The sequence below is a fragment of the Dasypus novemcinctus genome, chromosome 3 (assembly GCF_030445035.2).
Source record: "Dasypus novemcinctus isolate mDasNov1 chromosome 3, mDasNov1.1.hap2, whole genome shotgun sequence".
NCBI lineage: Eukaryota > Metazoa > Chordata > Mammalia > Cingulata > Dasypodidae > Dasypus > Dasypus novemcinctus.
In genome coordinates, this window is record NC_080675.1 from 122,771,981 (window position 1) to 122,797,685 (window position 25,705).

General features: G+C 36.8%; 1 protein-coding gene, 1 long non-coding RNA gene and 1 pseudogene across 6 annotated transcripts in view; 2 read left to right on the forward strand and 1 right to left on the reverse strand.

Moving 5' to 3' along the window:
- Positions 1-25,705, forward strand: part of LOC131278004 (uncharacterized) — a 73,950-nt gene that overhangs the window by 44,946 nt on the left and 3,299 nt on the right. Inside the window, exons 3-4 of one of the 2 annotated variants that reach the window (XR_011648429.1) lie at positions 5,264-5,390; positions 6,129-6,268. This is a non-coding gene — a long non-coding RNA (uncharacterized lncRNA). The remainder of the gene's footprint in view (positions 1-5,263; positions 5,391-6,128; positions 6,269-25,705) is intronic. The other variant, XR_011648430.1, reaches the window with a different exon arrangement.
- MAPK6 (mitogen-activated protein kinase 6) overlaps positions 9,370-25,705 on the reverse strand; it is a 32,461-nt gene continuing 16,125 nt past the window's right edge. For all 4 annotated transcript variants that reach the window (XM_058294186.1, XM_058294187.2, XM_058294188.1 and 1 more), the window contains exons 2-6: positions 19,492-20,681; positions 18,047-18,191; positions 16,038-16,202; positions 13,377-13,578; positions 9,370-11,724 (exon numbers count right to left, since the gene is read on the reverse strand). In XM_058294186.1, the coding sequence (XP_058150169.1) occupies positions 10,623-11,724; positions 13,377-13,578; positions 16,038-16,202; positions 18,047-18,191; positions 19,492-20,046 (2,169 nt within the window). In that variant the 5' untranslated portion in view covers positions 20,047-20,681 and the 3' untranslated portion in view covers positions 9,370-10,622. The remainder of the gene's footprint in view (positions 11,725-13,376; positions 13,579-16,037; positions 16,203-18,046; positions 18,192-19,491; positions 20,682-25,705) is intronic.
- On the forward strand, positions 20,930-25,698 carry LOC111765030 (small ribosomal subunit protein eS1-like; annotated as a pseudogene).

A 25,705-nucleotide genomic window follows, 5' to 3' on the forward strand; every position in this document is an offset into this window, starting at 1 on the left:
TAAAATTTGAGGTCAACTAAAGATATAAATGTAAAACAAACCTAAAAATTAGACAAAATAAAATAAAAAAATAAATGTAAACTTATAAAAGATAATTTTGGTTTGGGGAAGGCTATTCTAAATATGATACAAAACCCCAGAATCCATAAAGGGCAATATTAACAAATTGAGCTACATTACAATAAAAAATCTTTTTATATGAAAGACATTATAGAAATTTAATATACATGTATAAATCATGTGTGACATGTAACAAATATATCTAGAGTGTACTTTAGAAATCATTATGGGGAAGCAGATGTGCTCAAGCAATTGGGCTCCTGTCTACCATATGGGGGGTCCCAAGTTCAGTTCCTGGGGCCTCCTGGTGAAGTGAGCTGGCCCATGCCATGGAGAGCTGGTCCGCAGTGTGAGCTAATGCAATAAAGTGATGCAACAAAAAAGAGACACAGAGGAAAAACATTGAGAGACACACAAACCAGGGAGCTCAAGTGACTCAAGAGATAGAGTGCCTGTCTCCCACATCGGAGGTCCCAGAATTAGTTCCCGGCGCCTCTTAAAGAAAAGACGAGAAGAAAAGACAAGCAGACACAGATGATTGTGCAGCAAATGGACACAGAGAGCAGACAGCAAGTGCAGATGGCAAGGGATGGGGGGAGAATAAATAAAATTATAAAATAAATCTTGAAAAAAAAATTATGAGCAAAGTGGATGTAGCTCAGTGGTTGAGCGCCTGCTTCGTATGTACAAGGTCCAGGGTTCAATCCCAGGTATCTCCTAAAACAAAAACCAAATCATTATGAAAAAGGTGAACTCCCTAAAAGAATAATAAACTAAGAATTGAAACAGGCAATTCAAAGAAGAAATACAAATAAATGGCCTTTGCACATATGAAAAGAGGTGCAACCTCACTAATAAGTGTACAATACCGATTGTGTCTATTTTTATAAATTAGGTGGTAGGAGATTAAAGTGAGTGCTGGCTTAGGTATTATTATACCTGGGGTTGTACCTAAGATTATGGGTAATTATTCTCCTTTGCTTATTTGCATTTTCTAATTTTTCAGCAATGTGCTTTTATTGTGCTTTATATAGTTATTTATTTATTTATTTAGTTAGTTAGTTAGTTAGTTAGTTAGAAATAAAGAATGTCCTCATGCCTTTCAGCCAAGCAGTGGGAAAGATAAGGCTGGATGATGCAGATGCAGGAGAAGGAATCCTAAACAATGAGGCCATTTAGAAGACAGTGCTGAGAGAGTTGGTGACAGAAACATTTATAAGAGTGAAATCCTAAGCCACGTTTTTAGTATCATGAAAGTGTCTTTGTAAGTTCCTCTTTGAGACATCAGGACTTCACATTTTTAATATATATTTTGTGAAATGTGGACTTGAAATTCTGAAGTTCTTTTCTCCTAATTGATCATCATGAATCATCTGAGTCCAGATGGCATATAAATCAAAGGTTTAATTTTTTAAAGGTTTAGAACTCCTTTGTCTTCTTTATTGTTACATTTAGGTACCTAAATCAATGACTCAATAGGTAACTTGTCTTAAAGCAATATGTACAAAAAAATTTATTACAACTATATCTTATTTATGACAATTATTTTTTAAACTTTAATAATTATGTGTATATAAAATGGAATATGTAAGGGTGCATATAATTACCTGGCATAAGTGGGGAGCAGACTGTCAAGTGGGAAAAGAATAGAGATATTGGGGAAAGCCAAGCAAAGAAAATAAAATGCACTAAAAACATGTGAAATGATATTTATGCATTTTTGTTAAATCAAAAATTGATTTGACAAATAGTTGAGGATTTACTCTGTGCAGGTCCTGTTTTAGGCATTGAGGCGCGTCTGTGAACAACTCTGACAAAGATCCCTACCCTCATGCAGCTTACATTCTAGAAGATAATAAACCAGACATAATATGTTGGTAAATCATAAATTAACAACTGTTAAAATACATAAAGAATTTAAATAAAAATATTAAACTAATAATACAATTTTAAGAATTATAATTACTTGCCAAGTAATAGATGTATAAAGTTAAATGAAAACAACATATACATTTTAAAGCAAAAATAAATTACTAATAACTTAAAATTTAACAAAAAATAATATTGAATACTGTGACACCTACCATACAGTTAAGTGCATTTTTATTTATGTAAGAAAACTGAAAAAATACAACTGCCCAAGAATTGGGTGACCTAAATAAATTCAAGACCTCATTCCACCACTGCCCAATCTTGGGCAAGTAACTTAATTTTACTATTTCTGTATCTTTAACTCTCAGGTAGGGATATCTCCTCTATTTGACCTCACAGGTTTATTATGAAACTCACATGAATTATAGAAGTATGCTCTATGAATCATCAAAGACTATTAATATATAATTCAAGGGATAGATTGTCCTGATGAACCCCACAAGAGACAAGCCAATGGAATTAATACTTGGAGTACCCCAGTGGGTCCAGTAGGAGAAGCAATGCCCTACAGAATGATTAACAACTAACAAAAAAATAACCGGCAAGAACTTATACCAGGTGTTATCAGGTATATTTGAGGACTGGCAGCTCACAATGATCCTTCTGCCTGCCCTCCATTCCCCATCAGCAAGGGTTGACTCCTAGCAGCTGTTTCCTCAACTTAGCCTTGCTACCCGGCCACAGGTAACTGAACTAGGGGTGAGCCAATAGAATTTTCTTTCAGGGAAACTTTGAATTGGGAGAGAGAAACAGAAGTGATGGCCATAATGAAGAATTCATTTGAAGGTGGAGTTATGAGTAACGATATTTTGCCTGCCATTTGGATCAGGAAGCCCAGTTGGTTGATAAAGATGGAAGCCAAATGGGATCTGTACAAAGAGAAGCAGAGAGAAGAAATAGCATCCTCCTTGGCCTGCTGGTGGCCTCCAGCCAGTTCTGGTTCTTCCTAGGACCCAGTTCTTGGACTCCATGAATCACTTTGAATCCTTATAAATTTCTCCTTTTTGCAAGGGCTACAATGAGATGGCTTCTGTTGCCAAAGGTCCTTAGGTAAACCCATAATCTAGGTCTGGCTCATTTGACAGGGTTACAATGAACAGAATAGAGCAGAAGTAGTTAAAAACACCTTGCACTGTCTTAACTGGATCATGAGCATATTATGCAATCCTGACAAGCACAATCATTCCAATAAGGAGAACAGGAAAACAGTCAAGCAGCTGACTCAGGAGCAATGAAATTGTTAACCTAACTGCACCTACATTTAACAATGCTATTAAGAATAGCAAACCTGCTGGACCAGTCCACATTTTCTGGGAATTTCTAACTGTGGTTGGGATTGCAACTTAAAGCTTGCTGGTTCTGGAAAGTCACACCCTGAAGATAATTTCCCTCCTGCAAATTATAGAAATTTTGAAAATATGAATACTATGACTTAACCTTTAAAACTAATAAACAGAACTGAAAACTATCAATAGATACTTCTCCTGAGCCTCATCAATCTAGAAGGAATATAGGAAACTGCAGTGGCAGTAAGTTTCCTTCATGCCTCCATTCCTTAATTCAATAACTACTGATTGCTTACTATATGTCAAGCACATAGCAGTGGGGATATAGCAGTGAGAGAAAAAAAAAGTCACTGCCTCAAAGAGTTTATATTCCAGGTGGAGAGAGAGAGAGACAATCTATAAAGAAAGATATAATATGGTGATGATGTAAATCTGAAAGAAACATCAAGCAGGGCAAAGTTATAAGGAATGATGGAATGTGTGCTATTTTAAATATACTGTCCAAACACAGCCTAAGGTGACATTTAAACAGAGACTCCTAAGAAGCAAGGGAGAGACATGAAGAACTTTCCAGGCTGAGAGAAGAGCAGGTAAACACCCCAAGATGGGAACAAGTATGGGCCTGAGGGAGGCTGAAGTCATATGAGCTCAGGAACGAGTAGCAGGGGGTTGAGAAGGAAGACCATGACGTGCCTTAGCGTTGGCAAAGACTTTGACTCTACTCCAAGGTGGGATAGCCCTTGGATTGTGAATAACTAGAGGAGTGACATGGTCTGACTTAGATTTAAAATGATCACTCTGGTTGCAGTATTGAGAATAAATTGTAGGGGGCAAGAGTAGTGGTAAGGAGACCAGTTAGGAGGTTATTGCCATAGTCAAACGGATATATGACGGTAGGAATCACGTAGGAACAGTGGAGATGGTGAGACGTGGTCAAATTATGAATGTATTTCTAAGAAACTGCCATAGAGGTCACCAATGCAGTGAATGTGGGGTGTCAGAGAAAGGAGTCTACAATACTGCAAGGTTCAATGTCTCAGCAGGCAGCTGGAGTCATCCCAGAGGTTCTAGTTCAGGTGGGTGTGAGATTAGTAAGCACAAGTGGAAGCAGAGTCCAAGTGTACAGACATGGATCCAAGTTGGTGGTTTAAGCTGGGCACGAAGAAACAGGCTTGGGCTGGAGGAGTTTGACCCAGGAAACTGGGAGCAGTGTCTTAGATCTGGCACAGCATTTGCACTTATCCAACTGCTGCAGCACCAGGTTATCTGACTTCTGCTCTACTTTTTAATTTTTTAATTTTTCTCTCCCCTTCCACCCCCTGTTGTCTGCTCTCTGTGTCCATTTGCTGTGTGTTCTTTGTTCGCTTGCATTCTTGTCAGCAGCACTGGGAATCTGTCTCTCTTTTTGTTGCGTCATCTTCTGCGTCAGCTCTCTGTGTGTGCGGTGACATTCCTGGGCAGGCTGCGGTTTTTTCATTCAGGGCAGCTCTCCTTGAGGGTTGCACTTCTTGTGCATGGGGCTCCCCTATGTGGGGGACACCCCTGCATGTCACGGCACATGTTGCACACATCAGCACTGTACATGGGCCAGCTCACCACATGGGGCAGGAGGTCCTGAGTTTGAACCCTGGACCTCCTATGTGGTAGGCAGACACTATCAGATGAGCCACAACTGCTTCCCTGCTCTACTTTCAAGCCACCTTCCAAGTATAGGTGAGAAAGTATGCATGTATGATGTGTATATGAAAATGTATTTATAGATAAATGGCTTGCTGTAATCACCAGCTAGCAAGGCTCTGAAGATGCTGACAATTGCAATGAAAAGGAAGTGTTTTGTTTGGCTAGTTTTGTACCACCATCTCTCCATTATATCAAGGCATCAAAAATAAACATGCCTGGTATATCAGTGGAGTTTGTCAATCCTCTACATTTTAACTGACACAGTGTTCTAACACAATTGATTGAATATCTCTCCTGTCCCTAAGAAACTTGTTACACACTAGACCTTGGAAGAGCTCATAGAGATCCTCCTCTTCATCTGGCTTAGTCAAGGAGATGGTCCCAGGCCCAATAAGGAAGAGAGTTTGGTGAGCTCACACTTCTCTTTCAAAGGTAAACAACCTTTTTTTTGTCCACAAGCCAACCTGTAAGGGACTGAACACAAAATTTCATTCTCCATCTGCTAAAAAGGCACAGTGGTACATCTACTCCAATATAGATATTGTAGAAATAATAACTGTAAGGCGCATACTACCAAAGGCTAATCACTGTGGCTATTAGAATTCAACAAGGCACTACCCTGTTCAGAATTTGTTACAGGAAGATTGTATTGTAAGGCTCAAGTAACACACATCTTACAAGGAATGTAGGCCCATAGAGATAAGTGACACCCAAGTGACAGAGAATCAGTGGTGAAACTAGGTCTACAACTCAGATCTCCCAATCCCCAATCAGTTCTCTTCTCTACCCAGAAGCTTTTCATATCAGATATTAAACCTGAATAAACAGCCTTAACATAAACAGGATTAGGGTAAAACTAAAATCGGCCAATATGTTATACATGATGGACCTATTCAAGGGTAGATCCTCTATTGCCTTTGAATTCAAGAGTTCATTCAGAGCTGAAGTCTGCAATTAGGAACTGAGTGGTTCACTCTACATATATGACCAGGTCACTAATTAAATGTGCTATATAATACACACCACAGCATCTGATGGAAAACAGAACTTTTAAATTTTATATGGAGCACTACTATGCAGTAGGTTTTTAAAGTAAAAGCAAAGGTGATGCCATGATGTTTTATTTTGAAAATGTTATTTGCTTCATGATGCTCTCCTTTTACTTCTTAGGTGTGGGCCTCAGTATAAATTATATAATTGACTCAGCCTTTATGATTTAAACAAACTGTTCCCAAGCTACAGTGACCAAACAATTTGAAATAAGAAACAAGACTATCTCATCATCATTGGAGTGGCTGCATAAGGATAAGGTGAGGCCATGACTTTGTCATGCTGTTGTTTGGCATTAGAAATTCTGATTCCTACTGTAGTTGAAGTAAACCAAATAAAACAAGGTAGGTAGGATTAATTGAATGATTAATTGAATGGAAAAGACTTAGTTTATTTGGGAGGATATGGATCAAAAGGACCTCTCATACATTGCTAGCAGGAGTGTCAATCAGTACAATCACTTTGTACTGAATCATTTCAAGCATCCCACCATGAACTTGATATGCATTCCCTGTGACCCATCAATACTACATATATATATATGATTACCTTAAAGATATTCTTATATCTTTATTAAAAGTAAATGCTTACGGGAAGCGGACGTGGCTCAACTGAAGGAGCGTCCGCCTACCATGTGGATTGTCCAGGGTTTGATACCCAGGGCCTTCTGACCTGTGTGGTAAGCTGGCCCATGCACAGTGCTACCGCAAGCAAGGAGTACTGTGCCATGCAAAGGCGCCCCCACATAGAGGTGACTCACACGCAAGGAGAACGCCCCACAAGGAGAGCCACCCCATGTGAAAAAAGCGCAGCCTGCCCAGGAGTGGCGCTGTACACACGGAGAGCTGACACAACAAGATGACGCAACAAAAAAGAGACGCAGTTTCCTGGTGCTGCCTGACAATGCAAGTAGATGCAGAAAAATACACAGTGGATGGACACAGAGAGCAGACAATGTGGGGGAAGGGGAGAGAAATAAATAAAAATAAATCTTTAAAAAATAAGTAAATAAATGCTCACAAGGATTCTCACTGCAAAGGTGTATGAGCAAAAATTTGGAAACAACCTAAATTTGGAAACATCCATTTTAAAAATGGATATATACATTGTATATAAAATGGAATTAGAGCTACACATATCAACATATTTTAATCTGACACATGTTGAGTGAAAACTGTAAATAGCAAAAAGGTATGTACAATATGCCATGAGATTTAAAAAGACAAAATTTTACACCTTGACAAAATCATATGTAGTAGAACTATAAATCTATGCATGGAAACAATAAAAAACCAAGTGGCCATTTCTGAGGAGAAAGGCAGGGTAATGAGGTGTAGGAAGACTATTTCAAGGGCTTCAGCTGGAAGTGTTTTTCTGCGGGTGTTTATCTGATGCAAACTGATGTTGGAACACTGACAAAGTAAGTGGCTTACATATATATATTTTTAATTATTCTATGTACTTTTTATGCTTGAAATATCATTATTAAAAAAAAAGTGCGAAAGAGGTACTGGTTTTGAATTAACCCTAATGTCTGAGCTTCGGAAATACAGCTAAGAACTTTAATACCAGTCCAACAATTCAGAGGTGTGACATATCTAGTGACATATCGCTCCAAAATTCTGAAAGCTGCCTGACAGCTGGAACAATCTCCCAGTCAGTCATTTAAAAAGCAAATTCTTAAAAAAAAAAGAATCATACACACATACACAAATACCTAGATGCATACCTAGATGTTAGCAGTTCACTGTCCTGTAAATATAAATAGAGCTAATGCCTTTTACCACTATTGCCACTCTGATTTTATTTCAGGTTACCTTTTTAAATCTAAAAAAAATTTTAAAGCAAACCATCTTCATTATTATATAAAGACCTTTGAATTCCAAGAGGGTATAAAGGGAATTATCAATTTATCTAATTCTTATTGAAAGTTCACTTTATTACTTAATATCTGATCTGGGTCCTCTAAGGCAGATGTAATTTATATAAACGGTTTCAAAGTACTTATATTCTTTCTTGTCTGATGACTTTAAAAAGTCAAACTATAGGAACAATAGTGAGACCCATTACCTATATAGCCATGGAATTGCCGAAGAGCAATTAAACCCAAGAGCAAGTTTCCAAGTAAGAAAATAAGTCCTAGGTCTTCCTCAGGTAATACAGTATTTTAAACCCAAAACTATCAGGATTTCCAGAAAAAACTTATGTTAGCAAAAAGGGCCACAGAGCAGACATGTATGTGCTGTCCACTTGCTTCTCTCGCCTCCTCTTATGCATAGTACTTTCATGGCACTCAAAGCTTCTGTACTCGAACACACTGTCCAGTCCATTTTTCCAAATAACCTTTCCTCAATTTCTTTTCCACATCCCCTCTCTTTCCACATATCAGTTCTCTCATTACTGCACTTCAGTGCTTGCCTTTTTGAGGTAACCTGAGTGTGTTTAAATTCAAAATATGTGTTTGATAGGTTTCATTCATCCAGAATATATATATTTTTTAAAACTTTGTGATTCCAGATGAAATTAATGAATTGTTGGAAAGGTAAAGTCCAGATATTAACAGAATTAGCTGTGTACAAAAGGAGGGATGGAAGACACACAGGAAAGTGAGGTAAAGAGAAGTTTTAGAATTGGATAGGTAATAGGATAAGTTCTTGAGCAAAGGCAAAATATTTTGCAGAGCAAATAATTTGAAGAAATTTTCTCTGCATAATTCACAGCTTCCATATACACTTTTATAAAAGTTTTGAAATATACTGAAGACTTATTCCATTCTAATGTGTAAGTCATGCTAACAAGATATTTTTGTGTGCAAACAAAGAACCTTTTTAAGCCTTTTAAACTAGCATAGTTTAACTACAGCCACAATTCAAATATGCTGAAAGTAAAACTAGATAAAAATTCTGCTTGGGGAAGCAGACTTGGCCCAATGGATAGGGCATCCGCCTACCACATGGGAGGTCCGCAGTTCAAACCCCGGGCCTCCTTGACCTGTGTGGAGCTGGCCCATGCACAGCGCTGATGCGCCCAAGGAGTGCCGTGCCACCCAGGGGTGTCCCCCGCACAGGGGAGCCCCACGCCCAAGGAGTGCGCCCCGTAAGGAGAGCCGCCCAGTACGAAAGAAAGTGCAGCCTGCCCAGGAATGGTGCCGCACACACGAAGAGCGGACACAGCAAGATGACACAACAAAAAGAGACACAGATTCCTGGTGTTGCTGTTAAGGATAGAAGCAATCACAGAAAGACACAGAGAGCAGACAACTGGGGGGGGGGGCGAGGAGGAGAGAGAAATAAAAAAATTCTGCTGTAGCTTTCATTCTAGTAATAATTCTCATTACCGAAGTAGTGAAACAGGAGCCATGTTTGCTGGCTATGTTTTATTTGTCCTTTTTCTTTAAACAGGATAACCAAAGATACAGACAGTATTCAGTAAAATAAAATAGATGAAACAAATTTCTAAGAGACTGTGATGTCACATGCTACATTTAACCTAATTTTATTCATGCTTGCCTTGGAACAGGAATAGATCATTCAGTAAAAACATACAGTAAAAACAAAATGTCTTATCATGTACAACTTTTAAACTACAATAATGATGTACCTTAATTACTTCCATGCACACAAGTCTAACATTACAGTTTGTTTTTTTAAAAAATAAACACAATTAAGACTTCTAGGAGCATTTTATAATAAAGTAATTCCTAATTTTTCTTTGTAGATAGATCAAGCACCTCCAAAATACAAATTCCTATACACAGTGAGCAATTTACTTAAAATGAACACTTAAGTAAATTAAGTACGTGGACAGCCTTAGAATAAGCTGACATTATATATTCAGCTAGGTAGGCAACAAACCATAGTGCCAAATGGAAAAAGTGTATTTGCAAATAAATTTCAAAAACTAAGTTAACTTTCTATAATTAAATACAGAAAATATACTGATTTGCTAAAATAAATAAGATGTGATGTATTAACACTTCACTATAAAGAATGCATACCAGAACATTTACAAATAGTGAATGAATCTTAAGAATAGTTTACTATAATAAACGCTGGCTAAATAGAAGTGCATATTGTGAAGCACTATGGGTGGTATATGTTTTGCCACATACTTTTGTTACCTTGAGGTAGATAACACATGTGTACCAAATTCGGCATTCATTTTCAGTTGCTGCTGGTATCATGTGTTTTAAGAAATGTGTACAGTATGAAAAACTTGAAAATACTCATGAATGAAAAATGTTTTAGGAAAAAAAATAGATATTTTCATGCAATTATGTACAGTCTCACTGTGTAAATTTCAAGGCAAGATTTGTTTCCTGTAAAACAGATCATTGTTCTTTGAGAATGTTTTTACTTGTCTTAGTGCATTTCTTGTCTCCTCCTGCATTGCATTATTTCACTCTATTTTTTAAATTTTTGTGTGCAAATGACATGCCAGTTAAAATGAAAACTCACACATGTAGAAAATAAGTCTGGATTTTAAAAACCAAGAACTAATGAAATCCTTACTAAAATGACACCATCTGATTCAAGTAAAAAATGACTTAAACACTAGTAATAAAAAAGACAAAACACATTTCATGAATACAAAGAGAAATGTCTGCTGAGTGTTTTAGTTCAGATGTTTCAGAATGCTGCTGTATGTTTTATGAGGAATTTGAGGGGAAGATTTCATAGCAGAAGGTGTTAATGTGGCCTGTATTGACTTAAGTGGTGACCCAACGGGACTGTGAAACTGTGGGATGCCTATGGATTCAAGCTGCTTGTTAAAGAGGAACTCCCCATTGTTGTTCAGAAATCCTTCCTCATTTTCTCTCTCCCCAAGCTTTCCATCCTCTACTGGCTCAGTTTCTAGCATTTCAGCATCTTCTTTCCTGCTAAAGAACCTGTCCAAGTAACTAGTGTAAGTGTTTTCCTTCTCAATTTGTTCATCCTTCCTTACCTCACAACAAAACTGACTTATGAGAAAACAGTCCTCCTCACCACTCACAAACTGGCTATCCCAAGAAGAATGGTACAAGGCTTCTAACTGAGCCAAATTTGCCATTCCTTTTTCCTCTTTTTCTCGGCTTACTGACTTTGATATCAGGCTTTTCAATTCTAGTTGGGACACTGAGCTATTCAAGTCATTTAATTTATCAACAACATCAGTAGGCTCATGTTGTGAACTAAGTTGAATAGTTCCTGCAATAAAGGAATCAAAGTCAAATCCCTGATTCTTTTCCCTTTCTTTTTCAGCCAGTTGCTGTGATGCTTCCTCTAGAGCTATCTGGGCTTTAACCAATCCATTCCTTTCACATTTTGACTTGCCTTTCTTATCAGATTTTTCTTTGCTTTGTTCTTTCCAATTGGAAAGATCTATAATAAGCTTGGGTTCATAATAATGATTAACTTCACTCTCTCTCCAAACTAAGTTATCTAAATATGATGATGACCTCATTTTGTAGTTACAAGTATGGCTACACTCCAGATCACAATATTTGTTTTCGTGATGATCTTGGTACTGCCAACAAGGCTCAGTAGAGTAATTGGTATCAAAAGCAGGATCCTCTAGATACTTTTCACAATCTCCATCCAAATATTTTCGAGGATCAACTTGTACTTCTTCTTCATCAGTGACATCAGACAGAGCTCTTGGGTCAAGCTGAACTTCCTCAATATCAAAGTTATTATGTATAGGCCAATCATGCTCTGAAAACTGACAATCATGGTACCTGAAAAAAAGTGAAAACATCAGTGTCAGACCATGGGAATGTTTCAGTTTCAAGTTCAGAGTGCTTTTTATGTGAAAGCTCTGTGCTAGGACTATGAGGGGATAACAAGTGTAAGCCATGCACTTTCCTTACCTTTCAGGAACTTATACTCTTAGTAGATAGGTAAGAGTGTTATTACATAAAGCAATACAAAGCAGTATTTGGTGACTGCCAATGAAGTATATAATTTCATGAGGAATCCTGAATCCTTCACACTTAAATCAGACTAATTATCATTTCATACTTATTCCCTATTTTCTCTATTTTTCACCTACCTCAAATACCACTGCAGATAAATATATGTGTGGCTCGCATGTCTGTAGTTTAATCCTAACACATTTTCATGCAGTAAAATAAAACACTTTATAGATACAAGATGCAGATCTCTAATCTCAGGTATCTTACAAATTTTCAGTCTATTGGTTATGAGGCAAACTAGGCAATAGAGGACAGCTTGCTGGAATTTATCATCATGAATAGGAAAAGAAAATATATGTGCTACTGAAAGTCCTCTTAGTAACACATCATAGCAAGTTGATACACACCATGCACAAAAACAGGCAGAATGAAAGACAGACACAAAATTGGTTGAGGGATGGGGAGGAAGGAAAAGAAGAGATTAGATGACTTTATTATAACAGAAAATGTAGAGGTTGGAAGATATTTGGGTATGTGTGGAAAAAACTATATATATATGTGGTTGGCAGGTATACTGGCTGCTGTGTACACATATGTATAAATACCTCAATATTTTAGGAAGAGAAAAGCAATGAACAAAATAATTTCAGTATTAACTACTTATATGATTATTAGTTCACAACCACTTCTTTGTAAATAGAAAAATATATGGAACCTTGAAGTTTCAGGGTTGTCAGCAGTGATTCCCAAATTGCACATCAAAATTACCTGAAGACTTTAAATAATGCTGACTCACTGTTATATGCTACCTACCATACTACTTTGAAGCAGAATCTAAACCTTCCCAGAAAATAAGAAATCCTAAAATGAGGCTAAGGGAGAATTCTTTAATTACAGTGTTGTCTACATTTGATTAATAACCTTTAGACCAGAAAAGTCCCTGATATGAAACCTATTCTGACCATCCTAAAACTAATTTTATACCATTAGGAAAACAGATTTGAATATAGTATATACCAAGGGTCACAAATAACTTCTAGCTTAAAACCTAACTATACAGGAACAGTCTGAGACACTATGGATATACCTTACTGAACAAAACTGAAACGTCATTCAACATTTTTAAAAGTTTTAATGACATTAATAAAAGCTAGATGAAAATGTTTCATATTCCCAACCTTCAAACATTCACATTTAAAGGACGTTATAATTTTATAAACTAAACATCCCTTAAGGACTTTGAAAATGTTTCTAAGTATATTTAACTTTTCCCATTAAGTATATTCTAAGCAGTAACTATTTTACTAGACATTTAAGTTACATAAAGGCTAGGCAAAGATACAAGAGTACCAGAAACCCAAAGAGATTACTAAATTTTTAAGGCTTCCGCATTTTTATCATATATAATTTTAAAATGAAATTGGTATCATGCTTCATTGAAAATTCAATGTTTTTCTAATTTAAAATCAACTTACCTTTCCCAATTATAAATGTGACTGTGAGTTTCATCCATAAGCAAAATATCATCAACTTCATCTTCAATATGAAAAGGATGACTTGAAATTGGCTCATCAGTTGGAAAAGAATATATGCTCATGTAAGGATGGGAGAGTGCTTTCTCTGCTGTCAACCGATCCATTGGGCTAAATGTCAAAATCTGTTCCAGGAAATCCAGTGCTGCAGAAGGAAGGGTAAACATTTTAGAGAGAATTGCTTACTTCTAGAAAAACTGAAAACTTTGGTCTCATTTCCTTAAATGACTAACTAAATGATCACCTTACCAATTCACACTACACTACAGGAATAGAGCATCTTAACTGTACTCAAGGCCCAACAGCTCATAATGGGGGAAGAAAAACAAAACCTATACAATTAAAAGAGAAACTGATTTGTCAGAGAAGTAAAGCTAGTTTATCTGATTATAGCTTTTGAAAAAAGAACATTTATTCAATAAACATAATAAAGTTTTAAATGTAACCTAATCATAACATGGCCAGTTATAAGAAAAACAAAAGGGATTTTTGAAGCAGATATAACCATATGAAACTCCACTTTTTGGCAGTCAAAAATGGTCAAATAATAGCAATTTCATGTTCAGTTTAGTAACACACAGATCCTAATCCCAGCTCCTCTGCAACTCACTAGCTAAATGAATTATTAGCTGTGTAGCACTGGACAGGTTACTTAACCTTCCTGAACAACTTCAATGTATAAAATGGAGGCAATATATCATAAGGTATAGATTAAATGTAAAACAGTATTTAGTGCTCAATAAAAGCCCTTCTCTGTTTCAAGGCATTACACTTGATCATTTTAGGGCTCTAGACGGTTGCCACACACTCAAAATTCTTCCATGAAACTTAAGACTTGTTAGGTCTTCCAAGGCACCTTAGCCAGCCTAAAGATAGATAAAACTTAAGCCTCTAAAGATATGTCACTCTGGGTTTTTTGTTTAAAGATTTTTATTTATTTCTCTACTCCCCCCGCCCCCAGGTGTCTGCTCTCTGTGTCCACTTGTATTGTTACTGGCACCAGCAATGTGTCTCTTTTTTTGTTGCATCATCTTGCTGGGTCAATCTGCGTGTGCGCAACACCACTGCTGGGCAGGCTGCACTTTTTTTCATGCGGGCGGCTCTCCTTACGGGGTGCACTCCTTGCGAGTGGGGCTCCCCTACATGGGGGACACCCCAGTGTGGCATAGCACTCCTTGCGCCCATTAGCACTACGCATGGGTCAGCTCAGCACACGGGTCAGGAGGCCCTGCGTTTGAACCTTGGACCTCCCATGTGATAGGTGGATGCGCTATCCGATGAGTCAAATCCACTTCCCTGTCACTCTGTTTTGACACATGAAATCTATTGCTTTAATGGTCACTGAAATTGTGGCTCTCTCCAAGTTCAAGCTTGCGTGAACGCTCACATTTAGCACCTAATACTCCTAACACACCAATCTGCAAACTCTTACATAATCTGTTTTGCTCACAGGGATTAATGCATAGTGTCACACTACTTTTTAAAATTTATTTGAAGTATATCATTCATACATGAACACACATAAACAGTAAGTGTATAGTGAAAGTTGTATACTTACAAAACAATCATGCATAACATTATACAAATGTCCTATACATCAACCCACCACCAACACCTTGTATTGTTGTGAGACACTTGTTACAAATTATGAAAGAATATTGTATTATTGTCAAAATCTAACTACTGGGGAAGAGGATGTGGCTCAAGCAGTTGGGCTCCTGTCTACCATATAGGAGGTCCAGGGTTCAATGCCCAGGGCCTCCTGGTCAAGGCAAGCTGGCCCATGCAATGAGTTGGCCTATGTGGAAGTGCCACCCCGTGGGGGGCGGCACTCCCAATGCAGAGAGATGGTACAGCAAGACGATGCAACAAAAAGTGATACAGAGGAGAAACAATAAGAGATGTGGCAGAACAGGGAGCTGAGGTGGTGCAAGAGAATGATTGCCTCACTCCCACTCCAGAAGGTCCCAGGATCAGTTCCTGGAGCTGCCTAATGAGAATATAAGCAGATACAGAAGAACACAGAACAAATGGACACAGAGAGCAGACAGGAGGGAGGAAGGACAAATAAATAAACACATCTTTAAGAAAAAAAAATCTAACTACTAACTATACTCCATATGTGTCATACTATTTTTGCCTAAGTTTTGCTCTTCCCTGCCCTGATCTGAATCCCTGCATTCCCCCGACTCAATTCTCTCTTTCACATACAAATCCTATTCATACCATACATGTTTATCATATATGTTCCAGCGTGGTGAGAGCCAATGCTTCAATATGCTCACCTGTGGCAGGTAACCAGAAGTATAAACTGGAAGAGTAGATGGAGTAAGAACCAAGAGAGAAGGATATACTTTCTGGAATCTGGAAAATTATTTAGAGGAGGAAAAGGACCCTGGACTAAGTGCCAGACCAAAAAAGGGGAAATTAGTGTTGAAGTCTTAGATATCACAAGTCTAAGGATTATTTGAGAGAAAGTAGTATACCTAAGGATTAAAAAAGCTAAAGCTTCCTCAAACAGGCCCTATATATACACACAAACATACGCACACCAAAACCAAACATACAGGTATTAACATGATGGTTACTCTGGAGTCATAATACCTTCTCGACTAATTCCTGGAAGCAGCTGTGTTAAAGGTTTGTGTGGCTCAGTCATGTCATTTCTAATGTAAACTGGAATTACACTGAGAAGTTCCTGACGATCTTCTTCATGTACAACGGGAATAGACTCTAAAATCAGCTGCATCTGTTCAAGTTCATGCGCACCTAAGTGAGATTAAAAAAATACCAAATAAAACATAATTAAAAACATTTCTCAATGCTTATTTAGCAATAAGCGTATTAAAACTATTTAAAAAAAACTAACTTAAATGTAATGACTGCTGTGGGAAAATGGTTTTATCCAGTAATTTCACTGACTAGAATATCAGTTCTGCTCAATTAGCATATCTATTTGCATATCAATCCCTGCTTACTAGTATATTGAATTTTAGCTGCTTTGTTACCAGAAGGAAACTGTCTCCTGGAATTTACATTAGGGATTTAGAAAAATGAAACAAGCAATGAATTTGACTCAACAGAAATGAATTCTAGTCTTTACTATACACTTAACTGAACTTTGGGGAAAATATTTAACATCTCTAAGACTTGATTTCATTACCAATAACGGAGAGCTGGACCACATTTATGAAACTAGAACTTTTATACTTATGTGTTAGGCTCCATTAGCATTTCTAATTCAGGACAACTACTGGAGAAATAAAAGGGGAAACATCAAGCTAAATAAACTGAAAAATATTCAGTTTGCTTCTCCACTAATTTCTAGGTATTTGTCCAACATTCAATTTTTTCTTGAGTAATCTATTACAAGCAAGTACTACAAACTTGGAATACAGCTGTGAAACAAAACTGACCAAGTTCCTGTCCTCTTGGAACTTACAAGCTAGTGAAGGAACACAGCTCTGTTTACACATAGTATATCAAATGGTGACAAATGCTATAAAGAAAATAGAGTAAGCTAAGGGGGATAGAGAGCACTAGGGTTGGAGATAGGGTTCTTAATTTATGTATGATGATCCAGGAAGGCCTCACTGAGAAGCTGAAAATTAAGAATGGTACGTGAAGGATATGAGAGAATAATACACCATACAATAATATGGAAGAAGAGAGTTCTAGGAAGATAAGAAAATAAACGCAAAAGCCAGAGATCCAGAGTGTGCTTGATGTGTCCAAGGAACAACATGTACACGAGTGTAACTGAAGTATAATGGCTGGGGGGTGGAGGAGGGGGTAAGTAGTAAGACATGAGGTCAGAGTAATTTGGTATTTTGCATACTAAATACACAAAAGGTTTGTTTTACCCTGATTTTGATGAGAAGCCACCAGAGTTTTGAGCAGAGAAATGACCTCATCTGACTTAAGGTTTAAGAGGACCATTCTGGCTGCTATGTGGTAACTACATGACAGCACAGGAAAGCCAGTTAGAAGGTCCTGCAACAGACCAGGAGAGACATGATGGGTGGACTAGGATGGTAGTGTCAGAGATGATAACAATCAGTTAGATTCTGGGTATACTTTAATGGAACAGTCCACAGGACCTGTACTGACAGGAGTAAAGGAAGACTCCAAGATTTTTGGCCTCAGTGACTAAAAAATGGAGCTCCTATTTTGCCAAGATGGGGAAGAGAACAGAAGAAAAAAGTGTGAGGGAATAATATCAGGAGTTCAGTTTTAGATAGACTGAGATACCTATTAGACACTCAAGTGGAGATGTTAACTGTAGTTGTTAAATCTGGAATTCAGAGAGGTCAGGGCTAACGATACAAATTCAAGAGTCACTAGATGTAGATGGTGTTTAAAGGAATGAGAGAATGAGATCACCCAGGAGATGGAATATTAAAAAGAACACTAGAGTTCTGACTAAATTTACTAAGCGATCAATTCAATGTGAATGTTTAAAATTTAAAAAAAAACACCACTTTATCTTTTCATTTTAATATTGTAAAATAAAATAAACAGTTTTAACTTTTAATAGATCTTGCTTCATAGATACATATAAAATTCTTTCTTTGGGGGATTTTTTCTACATAATATATTTTTAAACTTCTAACCTGCAAAGAGGGTTTTACCAGTCAGCATTTCAGCAAAGATGCAGCCTGCAGCCCACATATCAATGGCTTTAGTATAATTATTAGGAGAAAGTAAAAGACGTGGAGATCTGTACCATTTAGTAACCAATCCTTCAGAAAGATGACCCTAAAAAACAAAAACATACTGTAATTTTTGTTACTTTAGCTAAAGAACAGTACAGAAAACTTAATCTAAAAACACAGTAATTGTAAAATCCTAAAATGATACTGTTTATGTTTAAGCCTGTATTTACGACTTATACATTAGAAGCTGGAGTTAAACTCTCCTGGGGATAGACTATCTCCGAGGTAATGTTCATATTAAATCTGTTGATCAAAATCTGAATGATCAAAACACCCAAAACATGTTTCAGAAGGGGCTACTTTTCATTCCAGGTCTTAAGATAATTAAGGAACAGGTATACTTCAAGTCAATGACAGAAAGGTGGGAAAGAGATGCTACTTATAAACCGATGCCAATCTCTCTACAGACAATCCAAGGGATCTGGCTCTGTCTATATATATTCCATTCCTAACAATCCATGTTCATATGTTACATTTAAGAGTAGTTAACAAAAATACTTATATATTGGCCTCGTTTCATCTATAAAACAATCCTGGAATATTGTGAAAGGTAGATATTAACTCCATTTACAGGTATAGTTTTCATTTCATTTTAGTATTCATTTCGATGTTAATTTGTTTTTCAAAAATTAAGTGAAGGTATATTTAATGTGAGATGATATGTGTGAAAAGATTTGTTTTTTATTTGTTTTAGACCCATCATATGGGAAGCCAAGCAAGAAGGAATTCCAGGGTTTCTCTATAACTACAGCAGCTATACTTTTAATACCATAAGACTTCAATTGAAAACTAAAAAGACTAGGATTATGCTCTGAAAATATTAAATTCTTGTTCAAAGGCAATTTGCTATGTAATGGAAAGTTGCTATGAATTATTTTGGCTATTCTTACTGCTATTTTATCTTTATGCCAATTTTGATTTCAAACTAAATTAGATTTACTTAAACAAAGCATAACTGAACAGCATAGACTCAAAGGAACAGAAGAAGACCTAGAAGGTGAAATAATATCCCCTCTTCTCTTCAGGTAGGATCATAGTTCTGCCCCAGATAAAAACATATATCACTTTAAATAACTAAAAGAATTTCAGTGTTTTCCACTAATTCATTATAATAATTACACATATATTTTTAGGAGTTTGTATTTAATTAGGATCCCACTTCACCTTCATTTTAAACATAAGGAGATTGTGTAGGAAAATAATTCCATATTGAAAAAGGGTTCTATGTAAAATTTAATATAACCAACTAAAAATTCTGCCACGACATACAAAGGAAATACAATTACTTATTCCTGAGGGTATACTTAGGTTTAAAGGCCTGTCTCCGCTGGTTCCACACATACCTTATGGGAATAATGGGGATCCATGATCCGTGCAAGACCAAAGTCACCTATCTTCAGCACCAAGTCTTCGGTATTAATGAAAAGATTAGCTGGTTTGAGATCTCTGTGCAGTACGTTTGCAGAGTGAATATACTTGAGCCCACGTAGCAGCTGATACATGAAAAGTCTGGCATGCTCCTCCAGTAAAGGGCCCTGCTCCAGCACATTAGCCAAGTCTGTCTCCATGTACTCCTGAACGATGTAAACACTGTTCAGTTCAGTAAGAGAGCCCACATCATCTGTTAACTGGCTTCCATTGGGACCAAGAATTTCAAATACTTTCACAATGTTATCATGGTCAAGTCTTCTAATAATTTTGATTTCACGTAGAGCATGTTTAACACTCTGGGGATCAGTAAGGACAATTTTCTTGATGGCTACTCTTTTGTCACAGTCATTGTCTACAGCAGAAAAAACCAAGCCATTGCCTCCACAGCCCAATGGTTTTAAGTCCATATACCTAGAGCCCAGATCAAAACCATGGATGTTCATGAGACTTTCAAATTTCTCTGCCATTTTGAAACCCTTACTATTGCCTCTTCCTTTCGAATTGTTGAACTTGTGTAAACAAGGAAGAAAACTGACATCAAAAGGAAAGATCTTTCAAAAAGGGAGAAGAAAAATAATTCTGCTTCCACAGCAAGATGGTTTCTTGATGTTCATTGCATATGCCAACCAGGCCGTTGAATTCCCCTTAGATTTAAAGCTCAAAATGCTCTACTCATATTGAGAATTAAAAAGATTGCAGTACTCATAGTTCAAGAAAGGGGCAGCAACTCTGCAGACATTTAAAGAAAACACTCAAGAAACTCAAACGTAATGAAATGACATATTATGCACTCAGATGTACTTGTGCTAAACGACTTAACATTTAACAAAAATGTGAATAAATATGCACACAACAGGCTTCTATGAACATTCTCCTCACAGTGCAGATACATTCAGTGTTGGACTGGTCCTGAGCAGCATCGTTCTAAGGTGCTGGTGAGCACTATTTCCGTTTTGCTTCTTTTCTTCCTTTGTTGCTATATATTTCAACAGGAAGCTCTGGCAGCTGTTGGTTAACAGAAGATGTCTTTTGTTAGTGATCAGGTGGCTCCAGCTCACCACAATCACAATCAAAGCTACCGTCCATCTTACTCTGATACAACCTGGAGGATAAGAAAAAGAAGGAAAAGCATCACCATACAAGAAATGCTCTTTTCCTCAACTTTGAAAATCACATGAACTGTGCCTTTAGCTATAAAATACTACTGGTATATTAAACTTACTTATTAATATTTAGAAAATAGAAAAATTACACTTAAAAAAGAAAATCTATGGAGATTCAGTGGAAATATCTTGAATGATACAATCTCTGGAAGTCTGGAGATCTCATTATAGCAAAGTAGGGTGGGGAATGTGGAGGAGAGAGCAGCATCCAGAAACACCTTCAGGGGGTCCTGGGTCCAAAAGTGATCCCCAGCCAGTATGGAAAAATAAATATAACTTCTTGGTTCTTTCAGATCTTAATGGCCTAATCCCTGAATCTACAGGTATCTGTATCCAGAGTACCAGGAAGGAGACATTATGGAAAATAAAGTGGTCAGAATTCCTGACAGGTAAAATCAGGACACCATTTTAAGTAGAAGGAGAAATCTAAAACCATCAATTTATTCATTCACTTATTTATTTATTTAATTATGTGAATATATTTTAAGCAGCTACTACTACATGTTAGGCAGGACCAAAACAAACATGAGCACAACAGAAGTGATTCTGGCCTTCAGTAAATGTATAGTCCAATGAGAGATAAATACATTTATAAACTGTGTAATTACAAACTGTGATATTCAAAACTATTCCAATGAGAGAAAATAAATGTCTAAAAATAAAAATGTTCATAGAGAGTGCTACTTAGAAACAATAATTATAAAGTCTGGATTACAAGTATCTTTGAATGAACTCTTATAGTACATAACTTATACCCCAACCCCTAATACCCTAAGATTACAAACGATCCAATATATATTCATGGTTTAAAATATTCATATAAAACAATGCAGTCATTCATTAATTCAACAATATTTAATGAACATTTACAATGTATCATATGTTCTGGGGATGGGAATACAGACAAAAATCCCTCCCCACTCAAGGCAGCTTATTTATAGTGGGAGAACACAGGCAAGCAAACCAGCAAAATACAGATGTCAAATGACATTATGCTGTGTGGGGAAAAAAAAAAAAATCCGAGAAGGGGGACACCAAAGATGGTTAGGGAACGCCTCTTTGGTAGGTAACATGGAACAAAGTTCTAAAAGAGGAAGTAAAGGAGTGTGTAGGTATTAGGGGGCTATGTGGAGTGTAATTGTTCTAGACAGAGGGATTAGCATGAAAAGCCACTGAGGGGGAGTGTGTATCTCATATTTGAGAAGCAACAAGGAGGCCAGTGTAGTTCATTTAAATATATATGCAAAGAAGACAAGTAATACAGCATAACCCTTTACAAGGAAAGGCTTCCTGTCACTGACTCTTGATTAAAAGCTGATATAGGTGCATATACAGAATTATTTTCTAACTGGGTGTTAAGGAACTGGAAGGGGGAACAGATGTAGTATTCCTTTATTCAAAGAGCTAATCTATTTAAACTATAACAAATTATGAAACAAAGCAGCCCAATCTGAACACTTGCCTTAATCTGAGGATATCTTCAATATTTGAGAAGTCCACAAACGTTAACAATAATGTATAAAAGAAAGAAAAACTGATGATACTGATGCTAACTAGATAAAATATTCCTTATGGCAACAGATTTATTTAATGAAAATTGATATTCACCATCTCTTAGTTCTTTTAATAAATGAATACTTCCTGTATCTGCTTAATATCGTAAAGGACATTAAAAAATAGTTTAATAGCTTCTTTGTTTTACTATGAGATTTCTTTCAAATATAAGTTTTTGTCTACATTTCAGCAACCAGCAAAAAATCAAACCAAACCAAAAAACCAATGCAGTGACTCCCCAAAATTCTGTAGCTTACCAGTCTGTTTATAGTAAAACATTTAAAAGTTAAAGTTTGTGCACAATAAACTTCTGAATGGAAAAAAGTACCTCAGATTTAAAAGGGCTTTATTAAAACTACATATCTTGCCCCATGCATTTTTTTTGTTCTTAAATACCTTGACACTTCCTGCTACCCACCAAATACCCTAGAAAAAGTTTTTCAAAGGCTCCAATATTACTGAAATTTTTACATTTCTAGTCTCCACCAGAAATGAAATATTTGCTCACAACCCCTTCTTTTAATGTAAGTAATCCCTTAAAACTCAGCCAAATTTTAAGTTTTTTATAAATTTACTCTTAAGTCAGTTCTATAGACTCAAATAATAGTAAAATCTCTAACTTCTCTCTTAAGCTTCTATTTCACTAATGTAGCAATCATAGTCAAGCACAAATAATGCTTTCCAAAAATGACACCATTAATACCTGACAGAATAACACTATAGAAATTACAGCCAGATTATTTAAAAAATAACCACAAGGATGAGAGATTCCTTTTTCAAGACCTCCATCCACACCTGCTGCCCCCCCCCCCTTAAATTTTGGTGAGATCAAGATGAGAAACAACTGCCAATATGAGTTCCATATCAGAAATTTCAGTGACTGGTCAACACTTAGAGAGATAAGGAATGGGTAAAAATTCATACTGGGAAGGCAGGAACTTGTACTAGTGTGAAAACTGCAGAGTCCTTGTTATGTATTCATGACAAAGACTATATTCAGAGCCTCAAACAATCTTTCCAGAAATATGAAACCATTCTAAAGAGAGAAATTACAAAACTGTAATTGCAAATTGCATTAGACAAGGAGACTACACCAACAAAATATTGAGGGTAAAAAAATCCCACTATTTTCAAAAGCCGTGCTTGCCTGGTGATATTGCCATACTGCTCTAAAATAATATTCTTCAATCTCTCAGTGTCCATTAGACCAAAAGCTCCTGGAGCACCTTTTCGACTAGGCACTTAGGAAAAAAACCATGTTTATCAGTAGATTGGTGGTAATGCTATACCTTTTCATCAGAAAGTAGACCAAGTATTTCCATTTCAGTCACACTTTATTCACCAGGTATTTGCTAAGTACCTGTTATGTGCCAGTCAATATACTAGGCACTGGGGATAAAATGGTGAGCAAAATACACGTTGGCCCTGCCCTCATGGAGTTTATGATGTGGCCGGAAAAAAAAACAATAAGAAACAAATGGGAGAAGCAGATATCTTAAGTAGTTAAATGCCTGCTTCCTGTAATACCCAGTACCTCCTAAAAAAAGAAACAAATGGAACAAGTGTACCATTCTTTGTACCAGGGAATGGTATAAAATGGTATGAGGACCTACACACTAGGGGATCTAACATAATTAGGGACATCAGGATATGTGTTTCTGACACCATAAAAAGGCAAAGGCCCCCATGCTAACTCTTAGACTCTAAAGAAAGAACAGTTTCCTCCTTATCATCCTGTCCCTTACAGTAATTATACTCCAAATCCTGATCTAATCACCTCCATCCTTCATATCAATCACAAAGCCCAATGGCCTGACTAAAGCATGTAGGCACAACTCAATTGGACCAGGACATTACTCGTCAGGACATTCTCGAACATCCTCCACCCACATCAGCTGCCTGTAGAAATGCCCCATTTACACCATTTTTTCCACCATCTTTAACTTCAAAAAGCCCAAGTTCAAGGCTAAGAGTCAGGAGAAAATTATATTTCATATTACTTTTACACTTTTCACACACTTTAAGGGATGAAAAGGAAAGCTAAGGCTGGACAGTAACTTAAAGTGACCCCCTCCAGCATCTTTCCAATTTCTGTCCCTAACTAAATGTTACCTATTCCTGTTAACCACAGTGCTGATTCTGTGTTACTTGGAAAGGGATTACTAATTAAATTTTAATTAGCTGGGTCAACGCTGTTTTGTTTAAAACAATAATTTGGTGAATAAGATGAAAGGCAAGAGAAATGATTTACAACAACAAAGTTGGCTTTATGCCCTTACCTTTAGTCTTCTTTCAGTACCTGCCTTAACATGGAAAAGCTCTCTATGCAGGCCAGGCTAGGTACCATCTTCCTAAGTTTATGAGGCACTTCCCTGAAACTGCACTAGCCACAAATGTCTCTTCCAGTACACTCCTCTCTCCTCTAAATTATCTTCTGCTCTCTGCCACCTGGTCTACCCCCAAACCAAGAGAAATACCAGTATTTTCAGTCGTGTATGAATTATAAAATCCAAGAGAAAGTAATAAAAGATAGAAGAGGAGGGCAACTTGGCAGTTTGCAAGAAAATGCACCTTACAAAAGATGACAAAAAGGAAGCCAAAAAGAAAGTTGTTGCTCTATTTTTAAAGAAAGAATGGTATGATGTGAAAACACCAGCAATATTTAACATAAGAAATATTGGGGAAACACTAGTTACAAGGACTCAAGGAATCAAAATTGCCTCTGATGGCATTAGTCATGTTTTGAAATAAGCCTTGCTGATGTGCAGAAAGCTTTCAGAAAATTCAAGCTAATTACTGATGATGTACACAGCAAACCTGCCTAACCAACTCCCAAGGCATGGATCTTAACCATGACAAAAACTGTGCTCCATAGCCAAAAAATGACAGACCATGACTGAAGCTCATGTTGATGTCAAAACTACCAATGAACATTTGCTTCATCTGTTCTGTGGTTTTAACTAAAAAAACACAACAATCAGATTCAGAAGACCTCTTATGCTCAGCACCAGCAGATATGCCAGATCCCAGATGATGAGATAGAAATCATGACCCAAGAGGCAGAGACAAATGACTTGAAAGAAGTGGTCATTAAACTGATTCCAGATTAACACTGGTAAAGACATTAGAAAAGGCTATACCAATCTATGTATATTCTCCATGATATGTTTGTAAGAGAAGTAATAATACTGAAGAAGTCCAAGTTTGAACTGGGAAAACTCATGGAGCTTCATGGTGAAGGTAGCTGTTCTAGAAAAGTTACTAGAATTGAGACAGGTGCTAAAGTTGGGCAAATTATGAATAAGAGCTCAAGAATCTGTTTAAAATTCAGATTCTGAAAGGTGACAAAAAAGTCTTTTTTTGTGTGTGGGGGGGAAAGACAGTAACTTCATTCAGCCCTATCTCCCCC